At 34.8% G+C, this 18,824-nt stretch overlaps 1 protein-coding gene across 5 annotated transcripts in view; it reads right to left on the bottom strand.

The window, feature by feature from the left end:
- PPP1R12A (protein phosphatase 1 regulatory subunit 12A) overlaps positions 1-18,824 on the bottom strand; it is a 120,676-nt gene that overhangs the window by 15,420 nt on the left and 86,432 nt on the right. For 2 of the 5 annotated variants that reach the window (XM_051610072.1, XM_051610062.1), the window contains exons 10-20: positions 18,053-18,268; positions 17,209-17,303; positions 15,316-15,438; positions 14,214-14,375; positions 13,582-13,758; positions 10,584-10,674; positions 8,363-8,560; positions 8,042-8,198; positions 5,897-6,015; positions 5,128-5,193; positions 564-580 (exon numbers count right to left, since the gene is read on the bottom strand). In XM_051610072.1, the coding sequence (XP_051466032.1) occupies positions 564-580; positions 5,128-5,193; positions 5,897-6,015; positions 8,042-8,198; positions 8,363-8,560; positions 10,584-10,674; positions 13,582-13,758; positions 14,214-14,375; positions 15,316-15,438; positions 17,209-17,303; positions 18,053-18,268 (1,421 nt within the window). Of the gene's footprint in view, positions 1-563; positions 581-5,103; positions 5,194-5,896; positions 6,016-8,041; positions 8,199-8,362; positions 8,561-10,583; positions 10,675-13,581; positions 13,759-14,213; positions 14,376-15,315; positions 15,439-17,208; positions 17,304-18,052; positions 18,269-18,633; positions 18,751-18,824 lie in introns of those variants that run through there. The other 3 variants (XM_051610032.1, XM_051610051.1, XM_051610042.1) reach the window with 2 other exon arrangements.

Below are 18,824 nucleotides of genomic sequence, written 5' to 3'. Positions count from 1 at the left end.
GTTCTATTTAACACATGTCCAGCACGGACAGAACGTGATACATTTCAGGAACTAATTCTAAAGGTCTAAAACCAACAACAATCTTATTTTTAATTATTTTTTTTTACAATTGGTATTTCTGCTTTTCAGTGTTAACAAATCTTAAGGAAATCTGATTTTCCAAGGCTGCAGTACTTTTCTTGAGATTCCATAGAAAATTTTCAGTATTCTAGGAGAGACAACAAGAACCTCTTGTCTTCATTGTAAAAGCTGACTTCATACTGAAAAATTTGTAGGGAATAGTACTGTATCCACTGTGTTTTACGAAATGCCCAGCCTGCCTTCAGTGCACTACAAATACAGAGTCAAAATACATCTCCCAGAATAAGGTATCCCACCCACATGTGGAAAAAAATATCAATACTGTAGCTTTACAACTATATTGTATATAAATATCAATAATACCTTTTAAAGCTCAACCGAGTTTACTACTAAGGTTAAACTGAATTTGTACATAAAGAATTTAAGCATATGTGAACAAAAAGTGTAATGATTTTAAAATTATTTGCTTAAATTGCACATACCTTGAAAGGCTATCAGTCTGAGGTGGAGAGGGGTAAAAAGAAAGAAAAAGAACAGATCAGGTCAGTAATTTCATTAAATACATAACAATCTGTGAACAAGTATAGCCAAGCAGTTATGTTCAAGGCACACTCTATCCAACAGCATATATTATCTGAACATTGTCAAGCTTCAATTTTGTTATGTCTGGAACAGAAGGAAATATGTGCTAGAATGTGCTTGCCAAAATATGATTTACAAGGATGTTAACAATACACACTAGAAGTTCAGACTGTCCTAAACACTGGAGTCATTTCAGCAGTCTGTACATTCTGCCATTTGCCTGCCTGTTTTCAGAGACATCAGAGATGTGTTCCTTGAATTCCCTGTTCCTTCTTCTTTTTCTCTAACATTAGCAATAATGTCCTGAAAGCTCAACATAATAACAACTTCAGCTCAAAATAATAATATTAACTAAGCTACAAGATCATTGTTTCAACATAGCTCTATGTAAAACAAGCTACTATACCAGCAACATAAGAAAGTACTTATTACTATACTTAATTTAAATTACATAATTTAATTTTTTATATTACTTGCATTCATTCATTCCAGGTGAATCCACAGGCATCAAGTTCACTCACTACACTTCACAAGCGAAATTTAATTAGAAGTGATGACTTAAGAGTTAGGGAGTGCCCTACAAGCATTACATTAGTTGTCCAAATATTTTTCCCTTCTGGGTGGTCAATACAGATTTGTCATTTATGCCAATTATAATAAGAAACCTGAGTGAAGACAGTTTGGTCAAGAAACACTGCTTACATATCATCATCTGGACATCCTCCAACCTTATTCACCTAGTAGCAGCTGAAGCCTTCCCCATGGGTGGGTTTTTTTGGGAGGTGGAGTGGTTTGTTTGACTTACTTTTTTATATAAGAGTGTTTTTTCAACTTGCACAGATGAAAATAGCATTCTCCACAAGACACTCAATATCCCCCCCCCGCCCCCAACTGGCACCTTGAAATGTATTTACTACACATAGGATTCCAAAAGTACCTGCTGCAGCCTAACCACTCCTAATTAAATACTTCCTTTTTCTAAGAATATGAAGAATGCTGAGAACACAAGCGATTTTGTAGAAAATGTCACGGTTAGGTGACACACACCTATACATGATAGTTTTTAAGCTACTGACCACAAGAAGATTAACTTCCACCTAAGTATGAGACTTATCTCGCATTATCGTATGTTTAAGTAAGATCAGTGTGAGATTACAGAATTCCACCATGTAATCAATGACCTACAAAAATCCCCTTTCCACTGCTTCCTTCTCACCTCAACAAAACAGAGGAGGCTTTGTCTGTAAAGACTTTAGGTTTTCTCTTTTTACCTTGAAGGAATGTTTTAAGTAGAAAAATGCTAAGCTGGTTTTTTAACCTTTACCTACAATGTAGGACAGGCACTACAAGAAAGTAAACTGTTCCTGCATTATTTCTTAATAAATACACTTTCTAAAGGCTGTTTTTCTTTGCTTCTAGTGGACTCCCCATGGTGCCATGGGAATGTGAAAACCTCCCAGTTCTGCATTCCCCTGCTGCACTATAACTTTACAAACGGAAAGGCAAGTTATTAAATCACATACAGACCATCTCAGGAACAAAATTTTCCAGCTATACCAAATGAACTGGTGAGGTAAAAGAGCACTAATTACTACAGGCAGGAAAACACGAATGCAGCCCATTCCCATTCTCCTGGCTGAGGCTGCAAACCTGAGAAGCTGGACAAGAACTCTGTAAATCTCCAGAAAACTATATCCGTGGTTTCTGTGCCCCGAAAGCTGTGAAGCCCTGCTCTTGCTGCTCCAGCATCATCCAGCCTCCACACCTCAGTGAAACAGCAGCACATACTCAAGCACATCTCTTCTTGTTTACCTCATTTTTCACAAAACATGTTTGGGGTAGTTTGTTTGTTCGTTTAGCACAGTTTTCTTTATTTTCCCCTTTTACTTCTTTCAGTTCAGCTCAGTCACAGACATTCTATGTTCTTGACATGAAAAAGCCTAAACAAAATTTCATTAGAACAACCTCCAACTGTCCAAGTGCTTAGCAAAGTCTGACTTCTTTTTATTAGCTCTCCTTTATGGACAAATGATCAGCTATGAAGTCACAACACATTTCTGAAGAACACGAAAGCACAAACTGAAACCTTTCAGGACACTTCTTTCAAAGACCTCCATATTTTTCTGGTTCCTTTAAGATTTCAGGCTAGATATTATTTTTTCTAAGGTCCTTTAATCTTCTTTGTAGCAGATACCCATGTGCAAAGCTTGTTCTTGACCTGCTCTCTTTAGTTTAAAATCTTGAGTTGCCACCAAAGCCCTTGGACAGTTTACAGTTGGTACAGTTTCTGGTTTACAGTTACCATCTTCTACCTCTGGCTTGTAGCTTCACCCAGCAAAAAAACCTAATACCTGCATCAAATGAGGAAGTAACAGCATTTCCAAAATGTCTGTCTTCTGATGAGCAGTACATCAAATAATCAGCACAACTGAAAAAATGAAACTATTTTCTGAATGTCTTTCCTTATAATTCTAATTTATTAATCTCTCTTTTTCTCTTCCTAGAACTGAAAAGTATTTACAAACAAATAATGATGAATGTCTACAATAAAACATGCAAGATTTGTCAAAGGGAAGAGATTTAGCAACTGCAAAAAGGGAAGTGCAATTACTTTCGGCATTTAAAAAATGAAAAGTTATGCTTTTGCAATGGATTTGTGAGCAAATTGCCTATTAGAATGTTCAAGATCTATTTCACTGATATTTTTGCAAGGTTGCAAAACATTGCGTTGTTAAATGTAATATATTTAGTTCTCAGTTTATCACTGATAAATGCTCAATAGTTTGTCAAAGAGAGAAAGTTACTTGAAATCTACATAAAGTTTTAATTCTCTGATAAACCATTTTATGCTCGGAAAAAAACAATTTAATATGAAAACAATGAAATAATTATATACAAATTTTAAGATATTTCATAGTTAACACGATTATAATAATTACAAGGCTAGAATATCTGCAATTTTGATACTATACTGGCAATTCTGTACTAGGTTTGGCAAAATTATAAAAGAAAACTTAAAAACACATGAAATACTTATTGTGATTTAATTCACTTTCTCTCTGTTTTCATATTTTCTGCAGCTCATGTGACAAAAGAGCTTGCAGCAACAAAGCCAAATCGATTTATGTATCTAGGTCACAGTGAACTTGGTTCACACACTCCATTTATTTCAGAGCTCCCCATAATCTCAAATCTGGTATTACACTGATTTCTAGTGAAACCAAATTATCAAAGCCTTTTGCAGAAAGTATACAGGTTAGGAGGATGCTTTGACTCCTAAGTTAAGCCGTGATTAGGCAGTCAAATCCACACTTCACCATCCCACTCCAACACACCCACCCTTTTCATTATAGATCACATTTATGATTTGGTGCCTGATTTACCACTATTTCACTGCAGTTTTGTATGAGCCTAACTCAATCAGAAGAACCACATGCACACTCTACTAAAATTAATTTCTACAGAATAGAATACAGAGTAATTACAGATCTAAGCATAATGACATGTGCTAGTGGGAGGAAAAGAAACAGGAATATGCCCTTATGTTAACATGACATGGAAATAAAAAATACAACAAACCAAGATGGCACAGACAAATCTCTTAGGTAAAGTATTTAAGGAATGTGTAGTGGAAACTTTTACAAAAAAGAGAAAAACATCACTTGAGTTTTATTCCTCAGTAATGAGCCCAATTCTGTAGCATGTCACTTCAGGGTTTAGGTCAAAAGAAATACATTCTGCTATGCCATTTAATAATGCAGCTTAAGTCACTTCCCTTTTAACCCCTCTTCATTCCACTGTCAGACACCATTCAGTTAATTAGGACTTTTCTCATCAAATCAAGCCTATTATACTGTTTTCTACTGACTTTTTAACAAGACTAATAACACTGAATTCATATGTTCAGAAATCCATTTTCTTCAATAGAAAAATCAGGAATATTGTCCTTTTCAGCTTGCATTTAAGAGTTTAGCATCACAACTTTAATTATATTAACTTCTCATATTATTTGTTAAAGATATTATTGATAGGAGGACTGGGCTTAATTGTCAAAGGTTTTAACTAGTGTGTATAAGTCACTGGACATCTTTTATCTAAAACTAACAGAGAAGATGGACCAAAGATTTTTTGCAAAGTATAAACTGAAAGCTCTCTCCAGTAACTTGCTGCAAGGTGTCCCTAACCTATGTGTCAGAATTTTTACCTACATTCTAGGGCTGCTAATTCTACATCATTGGAATGAAAAATAAAAATATCAGCTTTAGTCATTGTTAATAAGTTAAAAATTGCTATTAAAGCCTGCAAAGGAACTGGCACAATACCATATCCATAAATTATAAATCAGAAAGCATGCATAAGAACTCTTACTAAATGTACTCTTTTACCTCAATCCAACTGCAGTAATTTTACAATCAAAATCCATCTGTTAGAAAGTTAATGCATTCATTATCTTTTTTAAATTACCTGAGTTTCTTTCTTATTTGTTCCTTCTTCTGAATCGGACTGGTGCTCCTGATCATTTTCATCACTCTGGTGAAAGAAATGGGAGAGGAAAAATAATTAAGCTCTTGAAAGTTTACTGAGATTTTAAGGCATTCTAGACTTTTAATATGAAAATCTAAGAGCAGTAGAATTCTAAGTTGTGTAGACAATTCATGGTGTGTGTGATGAAAATTCTCAAACAAGTACATATTTTCAGTACCAGAAGGAGGAAAGAACTCTGCATTTGGTACATGAAAATCTTGCTTTTACAGAAGTACACACTGATTCCGTGACAAAGAAAGGAGAAAGGGAATAGGCTTAAATATCAACTATAACCCTTCTAATCTGATAGCAGTTCTTTCAGTTGTAAGCACATGGCTACTTGTAACGTGCCAGATAATCAGTCTCATTCTTACAGTTTTGCACTGCATGCTGTAAGAATAGAAAATAATATTTCCATGATTATTTTTTTCCATAGATTATGACTAATTCCTATTAAATTATGGATATTACAGTATTCTAGATTTCTTTTTAACAACATAACTTTAACTTAATTTTGATTATGCTCCTAAAAGCCTCAAAACAGAGAATGCATAACTTGAATAAGCATCAATTTTTCCAGAACAATTCCACAACAATTAGTTACATGTTGTATTACTCTAAACTATTTTCTATTTTAAGAATACATTATATAAATTCCATATTACTGCAAGGTGAGCTTATAAATGACCAGTAGCAGTCATTTACTTACATCTTGAGTCCAAAAAGAAACTCCTGTAGATCGTCGTTTTTCTCTCGGTCGCCGCCTTTCCCTTATAGACTTAGGCTGTGACTTATCTTCTTCCTTTTCTTCCTCTTTTTTGCCCCCTTCTGTTAATAACAACTTTCTTATTCATTTAAATAGGACACAATAGAATAATTTTCTGAAAACTTTCTGAAATAACGATTAGTCCTTAAAATGCTTACAAGTAATTTTTTACCTGAAATACAATTGTTAAAGGGCTTCTTACCACATACAGGGTTTGCTGTAATACACATTCCTCAGAACACAGCTCTAAACTACTGTAAATACTATTCCAATTCTCAATAAGCAACTGCAAAATACTAATTCCATCAAAACAAAATGTTTCAATGTAATAGAAATACGCTAAAATTTTGACTTAAAAGTCAGTTTTCAAAACTGTCATGGAATAGTTCAAACATCTGTGTCACTGTATGCACAGAAGTACAAAATGAGAGAAGATAATTCATCATTCTTCATCAAACAGTATTTTTTGCTTACATCAAGAGTTTGTTACAAAAACACCCAACTTTTAAAAGTCATCACAGCCCTCTAATCTATTATTAGTTTTATAGTATATTGCAGTATTAATCTATTATAGATTAATACTACAGTATAGATTGCCTTTTTCTTTAGAAAAAATGCAATTACAATTCAAAACCAAAATAATACCTCAGGATTGTGTTTGTTCCACTGTATGTTTACAAGTAATATCTAAAAAAGATACAAATAATTAAACAAACCTGCCCAATCTGAAGTTATTTACCTATTATAATGCAGTCTATCTACCTATTATCATTCAGTCTGCTGTTCTTTTTTTAAAGAAACCACAGATTTGAGTTCAAATAGAAACATCACTAATAACTTTACCATCAGTAGTCTTCAGAGGTAAACATTTTAGTGTGAATCAAGAATTAAACAGAAAAGAAGGAAATACAAATATTCACGAGGAACATATACCTTTCCCAATTAACTAAAATGTGATTTTACCTCTGGGCTTTCAGACAGTAATGTATTTCTCCTCCTAAGTAATAATTTGAAAAAATACTACTGTAGTTCATATTTTCTCATGAAAAACTTTTCCACAGAACAGTCTAGAAAGATTTTCTTAGAGCAACTGTGCACTGAAGAATTTTAATCCAAATTTCAGTTCATGTTAGGACACAGGGAAAAAAAATCAGAACACATATCCCTGAAGTTTAGCCCAAATAACTTCAGAAAATACCAGTCTAGGGAACATGGCCATACTGCTATATAGCTTATGGAGATTTCATCAGAGGATCATTTAATCTGATCCTCTGTATAACAAAATGATCAATTTCAATCAGTAATCTTATTCAAGTTACTAATCAGTAACCTGAATTCAAGTATCCCAAGTGAGCTGTAGCATTCCTCCAACAGAAAACAGGAGACAGTCTCCTCCTTTGACAGGCCATTAATCAGGCACATCATCCTTTGAGAATTATAGCAGGTGATTCACAGTTTGAAGGAGAGCAAAGACTCTGTGACATCAGAAAAAAGCTTTTTTCTGACCTCTGAATCATGCAACTGATCCTCAGCTTAAGATTACATAAACCATTTAAGTATCTAGAAGCATGCTTCCACTAAATACTTCAAACTACCACCAGAAATATCCGCTTTCCCTTTGTTTTAAGCTGCTCATGAAACTCTGAGAGATCCTTAAAGCATTAAAGCATCACTGCAATCCTTCAGTGTGGAAGGACTGAAACAATCCCGAGTTATTTACCAAGTATTTAACCAAGTAAAATTCCTCCTCAAAACCTGTGTTTTAACTCTGAAATGCGGTATTTTATTATAGTTGCTGTGTTAAAGCAGAAATAAAAGCATTATGTGGATCATGATGGCAGCATATTTGATGTTTCTATGACCCACCAATGGAAAACACAGATTCACATACTAAATATCACGAAGTACTTTTTTCTCTCTATATGCAAGTTTTGGAATTTCTTACAGAAAATGGGAGTAAGATACATCCCCAGTCATTTTACATACTAAACCCCATTTTGAAATATCTTTAGAAACACAGGCTGCCTTTTGTTAATTAAAAAAAACAACCAACCTAACAAAACCCTTCACAAACAGTAGTACTCCTACCTCTCTCACTTTCCTTTGTTCCACTCCGAGAATAGGCAGAAGTTATACCTACGAGGCTGTTTGGTCTGTTTAGTTGACTTGAAGCTGAAAGAGAGCTAGTGGTGGTGGAGAGCGAAGACGTGGATGATGAAGTTGAAGTTGGTCTATAGCGATAAGGCTATTCAGCAGAAAAAGGTCAAAATTAATTTAACAATATTAAACAAATATACTTAAACATTCAAATATGTAAATAATTTTTACAGTAGTATCAAAATAAAAATATTACAGCAGGAGTAAGTTTCATATAATATCTCTACCTACAGAGACCCGCAATGAAAATACCTCTTCAACAGGTCGGGAATATCTTTGTCTATAATCATCATCTTTAGTTTCAGATTCTTTCTTTTCTTCTTGTTTTTCTTTGTCTTGCTTTTCTTTCTCTTCTTTTTCTTTTTCTTCATTTTCCTGTTCTCTGGTTCGCGTGGGACGACTTCTTCCTATAGTTTTTTCAGCTTCTTGAAGATCTGTCAGTGTTACACCCTGCAAAAAGACCAGTCAGCAAACGTGTCTATTTATCACTCGTTTTAATGTAGATGATCACATAATAGAAAAACGTATTTTAAAGAAAAAATTCAGCTTAAGAAAATTAATCCTATCTAATCAGAAATAAATTTTGCCTGTTCTACCTATAAGTTTTTCTCTCAAATTCTGGAACCAAACATCACTCTTTGATTGGTATCAAGTGATGCTGCAATGTGATCTACCACAGATTCTCCAGCAACACGATTTTCAGTTGAACTGGTACATACAGATCACATAGAAATCATTCAAGAACCCACCAGACCATTCCACTATCATCATAAGCATACCAAATAATTTTGAAGGAACCCTAAAAATACAATGTTGATACTTTACATATTCACTCACTCAACTGGATTTTTAGATCAACAACACACGAAAAATTGCATTGACAGCACCAGAAAAAGTTGCATCTCATTTCTTATTTCCCTGTTACTCTGAAGCTAAAAACTAATTCTGAAACAAGCTCAGAAGGCAAACAATTTTCTGAAGACAGCTTTTCTCTGCTGCACTTTTGAGTTGATGAATCCTACCGAGATAACACTAAAAACACTATGTAACTTATTCTTCAAAGCAAACTTTGCAGCTTATTAGTTATTCAATTGGGTTTTTTGGTTGATAATGCATTAATACAGTAATTCCTGGAAGATTTTTCATTGTGAAGATTCAACAGTAGTTGGCCTGTGGCTTGACCATCTATCTGTACTCTGAATTAGTATCAAGAGGTAAAAAAGAATGCCAGTAAGATAAATGTTTTATCAAGCAGTGTGGATCCCTCAATAGGAAAGGTAAGCAGAAGTATTTGAGGGGTTTAAAACTGCAAAGATTTGAAAGTAAATTCAATAAACAATGTAGATATTGACATGGCCTTAAAGCAGATAAGGATGATGGCTAGAGTACTTTGTTGTGCTGTTTTTTCCAGGGACTGTTCATTGATTATTCTCAGTTTGTCAGCTGACACAAGAGATGGGGAGACACACTCCAAACGGTAGTGGTTGGTAAGTGCTCCAAAGAGCATTCAAGTATAATTTAGAGATTATCTATTTTGCCACTCTCACATCCTTCCCTATGTTAGGATTGCACTGTTCGCAATTCAGTCTGAGGTATTTCTGATTGAAATTGAGAAGAACCTTCAAATATATAACTATGTAAACTAAGAGAGAAAACCACTGAAATGAGACATGCAGTTGTATTATAGATTATTAGCAAACAACAAAGCACGCTTAGTTGGTACTCTTCCATATCCACATAAACTAGGTTTAATGTATTTTTTTTTTATTTGTCATGGATCTTACTAGCTATCCATATGTTGGTCAGGTCAATCAAACTGTAGAATCATCAAATGGTTTAGGTTGGAAGGGAACTTAAAAATCATCTAGTTCTAAACTCCCTGTTATGAGCACTAGACCAAGCTGCACAAAGCCTCATCCAACCTGGCCTTGCACACGTTCAGGGAAGGGGTATCCACAATGTCTCTGGGCAACCTATTCCAGTGCCTTACTACCCTTCTTCCCTTCGGTAGCCCATGAAGACCAGAAAAACTTAGAAATGGAAGTAAAAACAAGATGCTATGCCTATTTCTCAAGTATTAAGTCTTCAGCCAGAAGCAGAGAGCTGTTAGTTCTTGAAGAACGCAAAGTCTTAAACAGCTAAATACCAACACATACAATTACTTGATTAAGCCATTTTACTCTAATGCAATCAAAAACCTCCTTTCAGTGGAGGAGTCTGTGCTTTCAAATTTGTACTAAAGACACTCTTCAGTGATTAGAAAAAGCAATTTCCAGTATACTATGAAAGGTCCTAAAGCTTTCCAGGAAGGAAGGGAAAAAAATAAGGCTTTATTTCATCTGGTGCAAGTTGTTTTTCACCAGGAAGACCCATCAATTTATTTTAAGCTTTACTGGGAAATTAAAACTTCACTTTATTCAGGAAACTTCATGAGTTTGTTTCAATAATTGTAGAAGCTGTAATAAAACTGTACCTGTGTAGATCTTCTAGACTGTCTTGCTTGCCTGGATCTAGCTTTTCTTTGGGACTCTGACTCTTCATCCCGTACTGGAGTGAGGTATGATCTAAAGAGTTAATTACAAACAAAATTGGCAACTGATAATTTTTGTGCAAATGCATTAAGCTGTCAGAAAAATTCCCCACAACACCATATGACTGAAAACCAAAGCACTCAGAGGAAAATGTAAGATTGATGACATTTTGGACATTTCATCTGTATCATAATGATCTATTAAGCAGCCTTAGAACTCAAGAAATATTAATGCTGTTTTCCTACTTAATTTACATCTGTTTTTACCATTTTCTCCACATACAGCTTTTTGGGTATTTCACCAGTTTATTAACATAGGGGTACCAGAACTCAAAGAATCAGCCAGTTACACACTTATACACAATGTGTGCATGTGTGTGTAGTAACTTTAAACATGTAGGTTTTTTGAAAAAGCTGATTCTGCTTCTAATGCAGAAAAACCTAATTATATCATCTATTGCCCCAGAGATTAAAAATCCTTGAGGAGGTAGTTACCATATTTTCACACAATCATCCATGCTTTGAGTAATCCAATTCCTTTTGAAAAAATTGTGCTTAAAAATAAATCTTCATGAAACCCACAAAAATTCTGCAGAGTAAGTAGGTAACTGTAACCAAAGCCAGAAGGCTACAAAGTAGACATACAAGGACTCTAATTAAAGAAATTCTCCAAGCCAGACAACTGCAATAAAAATATACATAGAGATACAAATACATATATAGATGCATGTATAAAAGTTTTAAATGCACTTGTTGATTTTCTATTACAGAATATTCTGGGAATACTTTCATAACTTAATATTTAAAAAAAACCCTTTGGATTGGCCGAAAGAACAGAAAAAAAACCTGAAAATGCAAAATCATACTCCTAGTCTCCAATAGATTTGGAATACTTTAAACCTCAGTGAGGGAAAATGAAAACTCTCCATTCGCCTGATGCAGAGTACAGCTATTGGCAGAGTGGAGAGTGCCCTTCCCTAACATGCCTTGTCTCTGTCTTGTAGGTTACCTATGCAGTATTATTCATGATACAAAGACTTAAAGATTCAAGTTTGCCATTTTCTCCCCCATTTCTCTAAATCAGTCCTAAAATTTAGATAAAGACTATAGATTCTTCAGCTATTCCAAAGGATGCATCATGACATGAATCATCACTAGAAGAGTTTATAATGTGTTTACTTTTCAAAGTCTTAAAAAACGTATTTCGAATGTACGTTCCATGTACACAATTTCAGTTGATAAATATTAACAAACTTGATTTCTTAAGAAAATATTTAGCATATATTCAATATAAAGACAGATTTTTCATATGCATATAAACATAGATACACACACGCACATATATAGATATATGTATCTGTATATACACAGATAGATATGCATGTGTTTATACAGCACCACCTTCTCACATGCAAGCAGTAACTACTCCAGTTTTGCTAATTTCTAAGACTTAATGGATACCTTAATATGCCATCAAGAATGCATCTGCAAGACTATGCATTAGCCTAGAGTCAGATCAAAGCAAGGAATTTCAAGCCTACTGCAAGTATCCAAAACATATGTAGTACATGCGCATTAGTATACACACAGTAGTGGTAACAAACGAGACAGGAAAAGCCTTAATTCTGCATTTGCCTGCTTTTCTATCTCATGAGACTGAAATAGCATTTGCATTTTAAAACTGGAACTAGTGAAAAAACGAGGCATGGTTTGTATTTTGTTTTTGCTTTGTCAGATTTGGTCAAATTTTGCTATGGAAAATGCAGGTTCTGACTATGGTTGTTACTGAAATGGGTCGTAAGCACCTGTGGGCACCTCCTGAATCATGGTGGGACAGAAAAAAAATAAATCTCCATATCACAGAATTTATTTTATCTCAGTTTTGGGTATGAATGGAAAACTATGGAAAGGAGACTATCCGAAATACGCCTAAAGCTATGAGAAATATTTAAACAGTTGCTGCCTTAAGTGAGCCAAAAGAATCCAGGTTTCTTCTGTAATAACAAACAAGCTCCGTTACCTCCACGAACATACAGAGATACACACATCTGGCACTGATAGAGGAGTCACATTTCAATACTACTACAGGAGCAACATGGAAATCTGAACTTGCATTTCAGCAAAGGCTTAAAGGATAAACATTTATAAATATCCAGAAGAACAACCCAGGGAAAGCTAACAGGAATTGACAACCTTGAGAAATCTTAATTCTGCTTCCATAAACAGCAGGTAACAACTATTTATGGAAACATAAATATGCACCAATCTTAACTCACCTTCCATGTAACTATAACAGAAAAACCACCAAATTTTTAAAGTAAGATTTACATCAGATTCTTACTTATTCTTCATATAGAATAGCTCTTGAACCATTGCATTTACAACTGTGTATTACATTTCAAATAGAAGAGAACCCAAATTATGCAATGAAATAAACAGAATGTGTTGGGTTCAAATACTCTTTTCTAGGTAGTGTCTGGCATATAAAATGACTGAAAAAATGCTACATTGTAACTGATTAACATACCGCCAGTGGCACAGTCACACCCATCAGCAGCAATGTACTTGTAGTAGGTAATTAATTATTGGTTTTCTTATTTTAATTTCAGCATTTTTTATAGTTCTGTTATGGGTTATTTTCAAGAGGACTCATTTCATGTATTAACAGAAACACAAATATGAAAATACCACCTACCAAATGAGAACCCAAGGCCAGTCAAAAATACACAATATCAAATTTTAAGTTTCATGAATGATCTCTACCAGTACTAAACTCTTACATAAATCGAGGCAAGTTGCTAGTTGTTCCAATACAAAGCAAGCAAACAACACTCCTTTACACAATGTACTCTCCAAATTTGTAGTAACCAACACATTCCTTTAAATAAGAAAAAAATAACTTTTGTATAAGAGCAACATTACTCTTAGGACCTTTACACACCTCCGTCTCTCCCTGACCTCTGACGTTGAGGACACAGTGCCAGAAGTAGCTGTAGTCATGGCTGTGGTAGTGGCTGTAGCATTTACAACAGATGGTGCAACAGGAACGGTCACTGCTGTAGGAACACTGTCTTTTTCTTTCTCAGTACTATCCTCAGCCCACAAACGATTTGAGGTACTACAGCATAACAAGCAGCAACACAAAAAAAGAGAAAAGGAAACAGCTAAACAATGAAAGCACTTTACTAAACAACTAATAACATGTAAATTGAGGGATGGATTTTTTTTTTTTAAGCAAACGGAGAAATGTCTCTACTATGAAAGCTCAACTTGAGCTATTGAATAAATTAAGAATTGAGCAGTTCACAAGAAATGAACAAGAAATGAAGAAATGAATTCTTCACACCTTTCTGACATTGAATTTATTCTCTGATACCAACTTGGCTGTCACTTTACAGTAGAAAGCCATTCACAATTTTTGAGCCAAATTGTATAAAATTAAAACAAATTTAATAGACAAGTGAAAAAATCCAGAGCCCCAGGATCTACTAAACAAGAACGCATGCACGTACATAAGCACACAGTAGACCTGACAAAAAAGAAGAAAAAAAAGAAGCATGCTGGAACCATTACCTGCTTTGTACACCTGCTGAAGTAGAACCCGTTGTAGTCTTTGTAGTAGTGTTTGCACTGGCTGGCAGTGTTTTCTGAAGACCAGCAGAAGAGGTAACTGTTGATGCAGTACTTGGAACATTAGAACTAATCAAATCATCTTGTCTTCTACCAAAGGAGCCACTGAAGGGGAAACATGCACAATGGATGCATTTGTATTACTTATATTTGCTCATTAAAATATCACAAAGATGTGAAAGATCTGTTAAATTCCTGCCTGTGTATTCTGTGTCTCAGCTGAGTCCTGGAAACTTCTGGGGCAAAAGAAGCACTTTTTATTAATTATTTCCTTGACTAGGACTTTTAATTTATGCCTTCAGAGTGCAGCAGAAGTGTCCCTCAGTCCTGACCATTTCTTCTCACTGATTTATGTATGACATTCTTGATCACACCTACTGAAACAGCCTGACTACATGCCACTGATAACATTTGTTAAGACAAAAAAATCCCTTTAGTACCCATCACCATGGACATCATCAACACAAATCAATATGCAGCTTACCTACTTGAATGACAATCTTTTCTTTCCATCTATTAATTTTTTATATTTATTGCTCTACTAATTCTAATTACTCACATAGCTACACTGAAACTACATGATAAAGTTAATAATGTATATATTTGCAGGATTTGGTTTCTTCTGAGAAAATCCTGCAAGACAGAATGCACACACACCTGAAAGTTATTTTCATATTAATCATAATTTACTTTGCATTCAAGTTACTTTTACAAATGCACTCTATGATACTGATACTCAAGGTAGGTATGGCGATAATCTGCCTTTATGGAGAGCAGCCCACTACCTCTGATATTGTCATCCAAACCCTAAAATTCAATCTATACATATAATTTCAATTATATAGCAATTGCTGCAACACTCTAAGCTAGTAGAAGTGGTGTAGCTTTAAAATCAGCATGAACATTGCATCAGCATCAGTACATACTTTGCAATTTGAACATTTCAATGTCATCATTCAATTTTGAACTGTCCTTACAGTTATTCAGTACTCGTTTATATTTTTAAGCTTATTTTGATAGATAAAGTTAAGAGAAATTCTCACACCTTCTTTGATAACTTGTGTTTAATGATGTAGGACCTTCATTCAAACTGTTTTTCTTGACATCTTCCTCCCTTTTTCTCCTGGTGTAGGAACTGCCACCACGTATTGAGCTAGCAGATGAATCCCTGTAAAAAAGATTTTATTTTAGCAACCTTGTATTAAAGAAAGTTGCTCTTGATATGACCAGAAAAAGATTTAACATTAAAACCCTGGAAAACACACTTAAAACCAACAGAAGTGTGCAGAACAGGAATAAAATTACCTCTATGGACAAGCATTTTCAAGCTCTTAACAACAAACATTGTTAGAATTGTAACAGAAAAGTAGCATCAAAAGCAAAACTGCTAAAGCAGATTTAATCAACACTAAATCAATTATCAGCTTCTAGCTGACCATTGCTGTCTTTTTTTTTCCTCAAAAAAGGAACAATAGGCTCTTCTGTTTGCTCTTGAGATTATACAGTGCAGTAAAGGGGGAAGTACTCAGGTTTTTTAGAAAATTATTTCATGCAATTTTTCATTCTTGGATGTTTTAAGAATGGCAAAAGCTGACAGACTAACCTTCAGAACTCATGATTCTGTAGACTAGTGTAAACAGGCCTGCAGTAGCCATTCTTGAGTGGCCTGCCACGTATCACTAACTGACATTACTTTAGTCATAAGGAATTCCCAGCCTGTTGTTGCAGCTTATAGCAGTAAGAAATAACCTTGTAAAAATCAACTTACAGAAACTACCCTGAAAACTGAAACTGAGATGGAAAAAACATAATTTCTAATAAAAATTTTGGCTCAAGATTTGAAGTAAAGTTCAGACAGAATTAAAAAAAATCTTTCACATAACAATATATAAAAGGCAACCAGATGTGTGAGAGAAAATAAAATTTTATAAAAATGAATTTTATGTCCAGGTCCTTGGCCTTCAGAATGTATCTCTTTTTCCACAAAAAAAATGTGGACAACAGTGCTTCTGTGGTCAAAAACAACTTTAGAAAATTATTAAACACAGCTCAATGCAGTTATTTCTTACCAAGAAAGAGAAACACAAATTCGGAAATATCTTCTGCCTCAGAAAAGGTCCTGCTGCATGACAAATTCTTCATAATTACTGAAGGTTTCACTTCTCCAAGACACTACAGGCTCTAGCACTTTTGCTGTAGTACTAGATACTTGACTGAGGCTGAATGCCTGAGGTTTGCTAATCTAAAAGCCCAGCTGGGATTCATCTTGAAATCCTTTCCATTACTCACAGTAGCATCTTAGCTGGATTACACTGTATCACTGATAAGCTAGACAAGCAGGTGTTCAGACAGGCAGAACAAGAACCCAGCATTAAGCTAAGCAACACAAACAAATATTTGGGACAAAGGCAGAGGCCTTAATCATTTATTAAGGCAACCATTGGGGCTGATGGTTAAATTCTGCATGTAAGGAAGTTCAGACTGAATGTCAAAAACCTCTAATGCCTTTAAGTAAGCAAGCTGGGTTGTCTGCCACATCATACATTAGGCAAAAGTACTGGTGCTTAAATAGTCTGGTCTCCAAACAGGCTTCATCTCTAGTACACCAGGAAATATAGAAAGTTTGCAGCTCAGTTGGTTGGTCAGAACTGGGACTACCAAGTGTGATGACCACACTTCACTCTGCATATGAGGAAAAATAAGCTACTGCTGATAACCAGCTTCAGAACTCTGACTGAATAAGCCACAATGGTTAAGACTGGCATGTCAAGGACATAAATAAACCTCAACACTGAAGCAAAACTGAATCCTTTTCTTACAAGTAAAAACAGCTTCTAAGAGATACATTTGCAATGAAATATTTATCCCATAAATATTTGTCAGTCACTCTAAAATCAAGTCATTTTATATTTAACAGGAATTAGAACTTCAGAGTCACCTGTTTTCCTTTTCATCGATGTCAGAAGTACTGGCCAGTCGTCTCGGTATTGTAGGTGCAACATATGCGAGTCGAGTTCCTTTTCCATCTTTCTCCTGGAAGACGTGTAATATTTTTTAAGTGTTACTTAGTTACTCTTAGTGATTATATTGATATTGGCTGGAAAACCATCATGATGATAACTTCAACTGTATTTGTTGTGACCCAATTATACAAATGAGTTTTAAGCTTTAGTTAAATACCAGAAGGACTACAATAAGAAAAGGAAACTGTTTATGTTTTCATTCTAGTGATGCAGATGTCTTCTCTTTTCTTCTGCTTTCCTCCAGTGCAATTCCAACAATGATTACTGAAAGAGACTGTTTTAGTATTTTTATATAGTTTGCTATTACTGTAATCCTGAAAACATGGAACTTCTATTTCAAATACAAATGTTTAAATTAGCTTTTAATAACAGAACAAAATTTCTGTAAAAAAAAGAATACTATGGAATACAAAAAGAGACTCATTTCTTGTAAGATTATGTCAACATCACTTTCCAAGTGATGCCCAAACCATCAAACATCTGATCTCCCTTAACTGTAAGGGAGCACTGCAAGTCCCAAAAAGGGAAAAGCCTCTGACCTATGTACCAAGTCACCAAACAGTGCAAGTGCATACCACACTTTTTAAAAGAGACTTTTTAAAGAAACTGCACAATTTAACTTTTCAGAATTTTGGTAAAGAACAAATTTGTAGTACAGTCTACAGAGAACATCTTACTTCTAAGATACATTATAAATATCTGTACTAAAGTAAGGCAGATCAGTTCCTCAAAATGTTGTTTCACACTGAAAATTTTTACCTTTTCTTTGTTGTCCAATGAAGAGGAAAGTCTAGGACTTGAAGCAGAACGCATAACACCCGCAGAGTCCTTTTCTTTCTGAGCTTCTTTGGAAGCAGTAATCTCTGCAAGTGCACCATAACTACCAGTTTTTCTAAGACCTAACCTCCACGAAGCAGGAGATTCATCCTTCCTTTCTTCTTCTTTGGGAGAAACCTTGGTTGTAGATGTTGGAAACTATAAAACATACGTAAACGAATTTACATTATTAATATACATTACTTAATGTGTTAACTCATGCTCCTTGTGGAGTTTGAGAATGCAACTGTTTTTAATAATCATAGAAGTGTTGAATTTGTAGGGGAGTTGTGGTGAGAAACAACCTACACACTCTTCTCTCAAATTAGTTAATGAGATAAGAAATTTAAGACTGGTCAAGGTACACTACTCCTCTAAAAGTTAGCTTAGAAAAACCCACACTTTATAATACACACTGGGATCACGAGATGCAAACTTAGAAACATGCAAATCCAGTACCAACATTTTGATTAAACATGTTATTTTGCAACCTGTACACAAACCTGTGCACACCAGAACCTCACCATAGATTTTTCACCCTTATTGGGCACAAGAACAATGCCAGTTTTGCGCAAGCCCTGCCTCCATGATGCAGGATCTACTGACTCCACAACAGTCATGATAGGAGGAATGAAATCATACTAAAGCCAATTAAGACAAGACAAAGATGAAGATTGAAAGAATGGAAAACAGAAACAAAAGGTTGTTTTAAAAT

The sequence above is a fragment of the Apus apus genome, chromosome 1 (genome assembly GCF_020740795.1).
Source record: "Apus apus isolate bApuApu2 chromosome 1, bApuApu2.pri.cur, whole genome shotgun sequence".
NCBI lineage: Eukaryota > Metazoa > Chordata > Aves > Apodiformes > Apodidae > Apus > Apus apus.
Note: the sequence above shows the minus strand (reverse complement) of the source record. Positions and strands in the feature narration are given on the sequence as shown.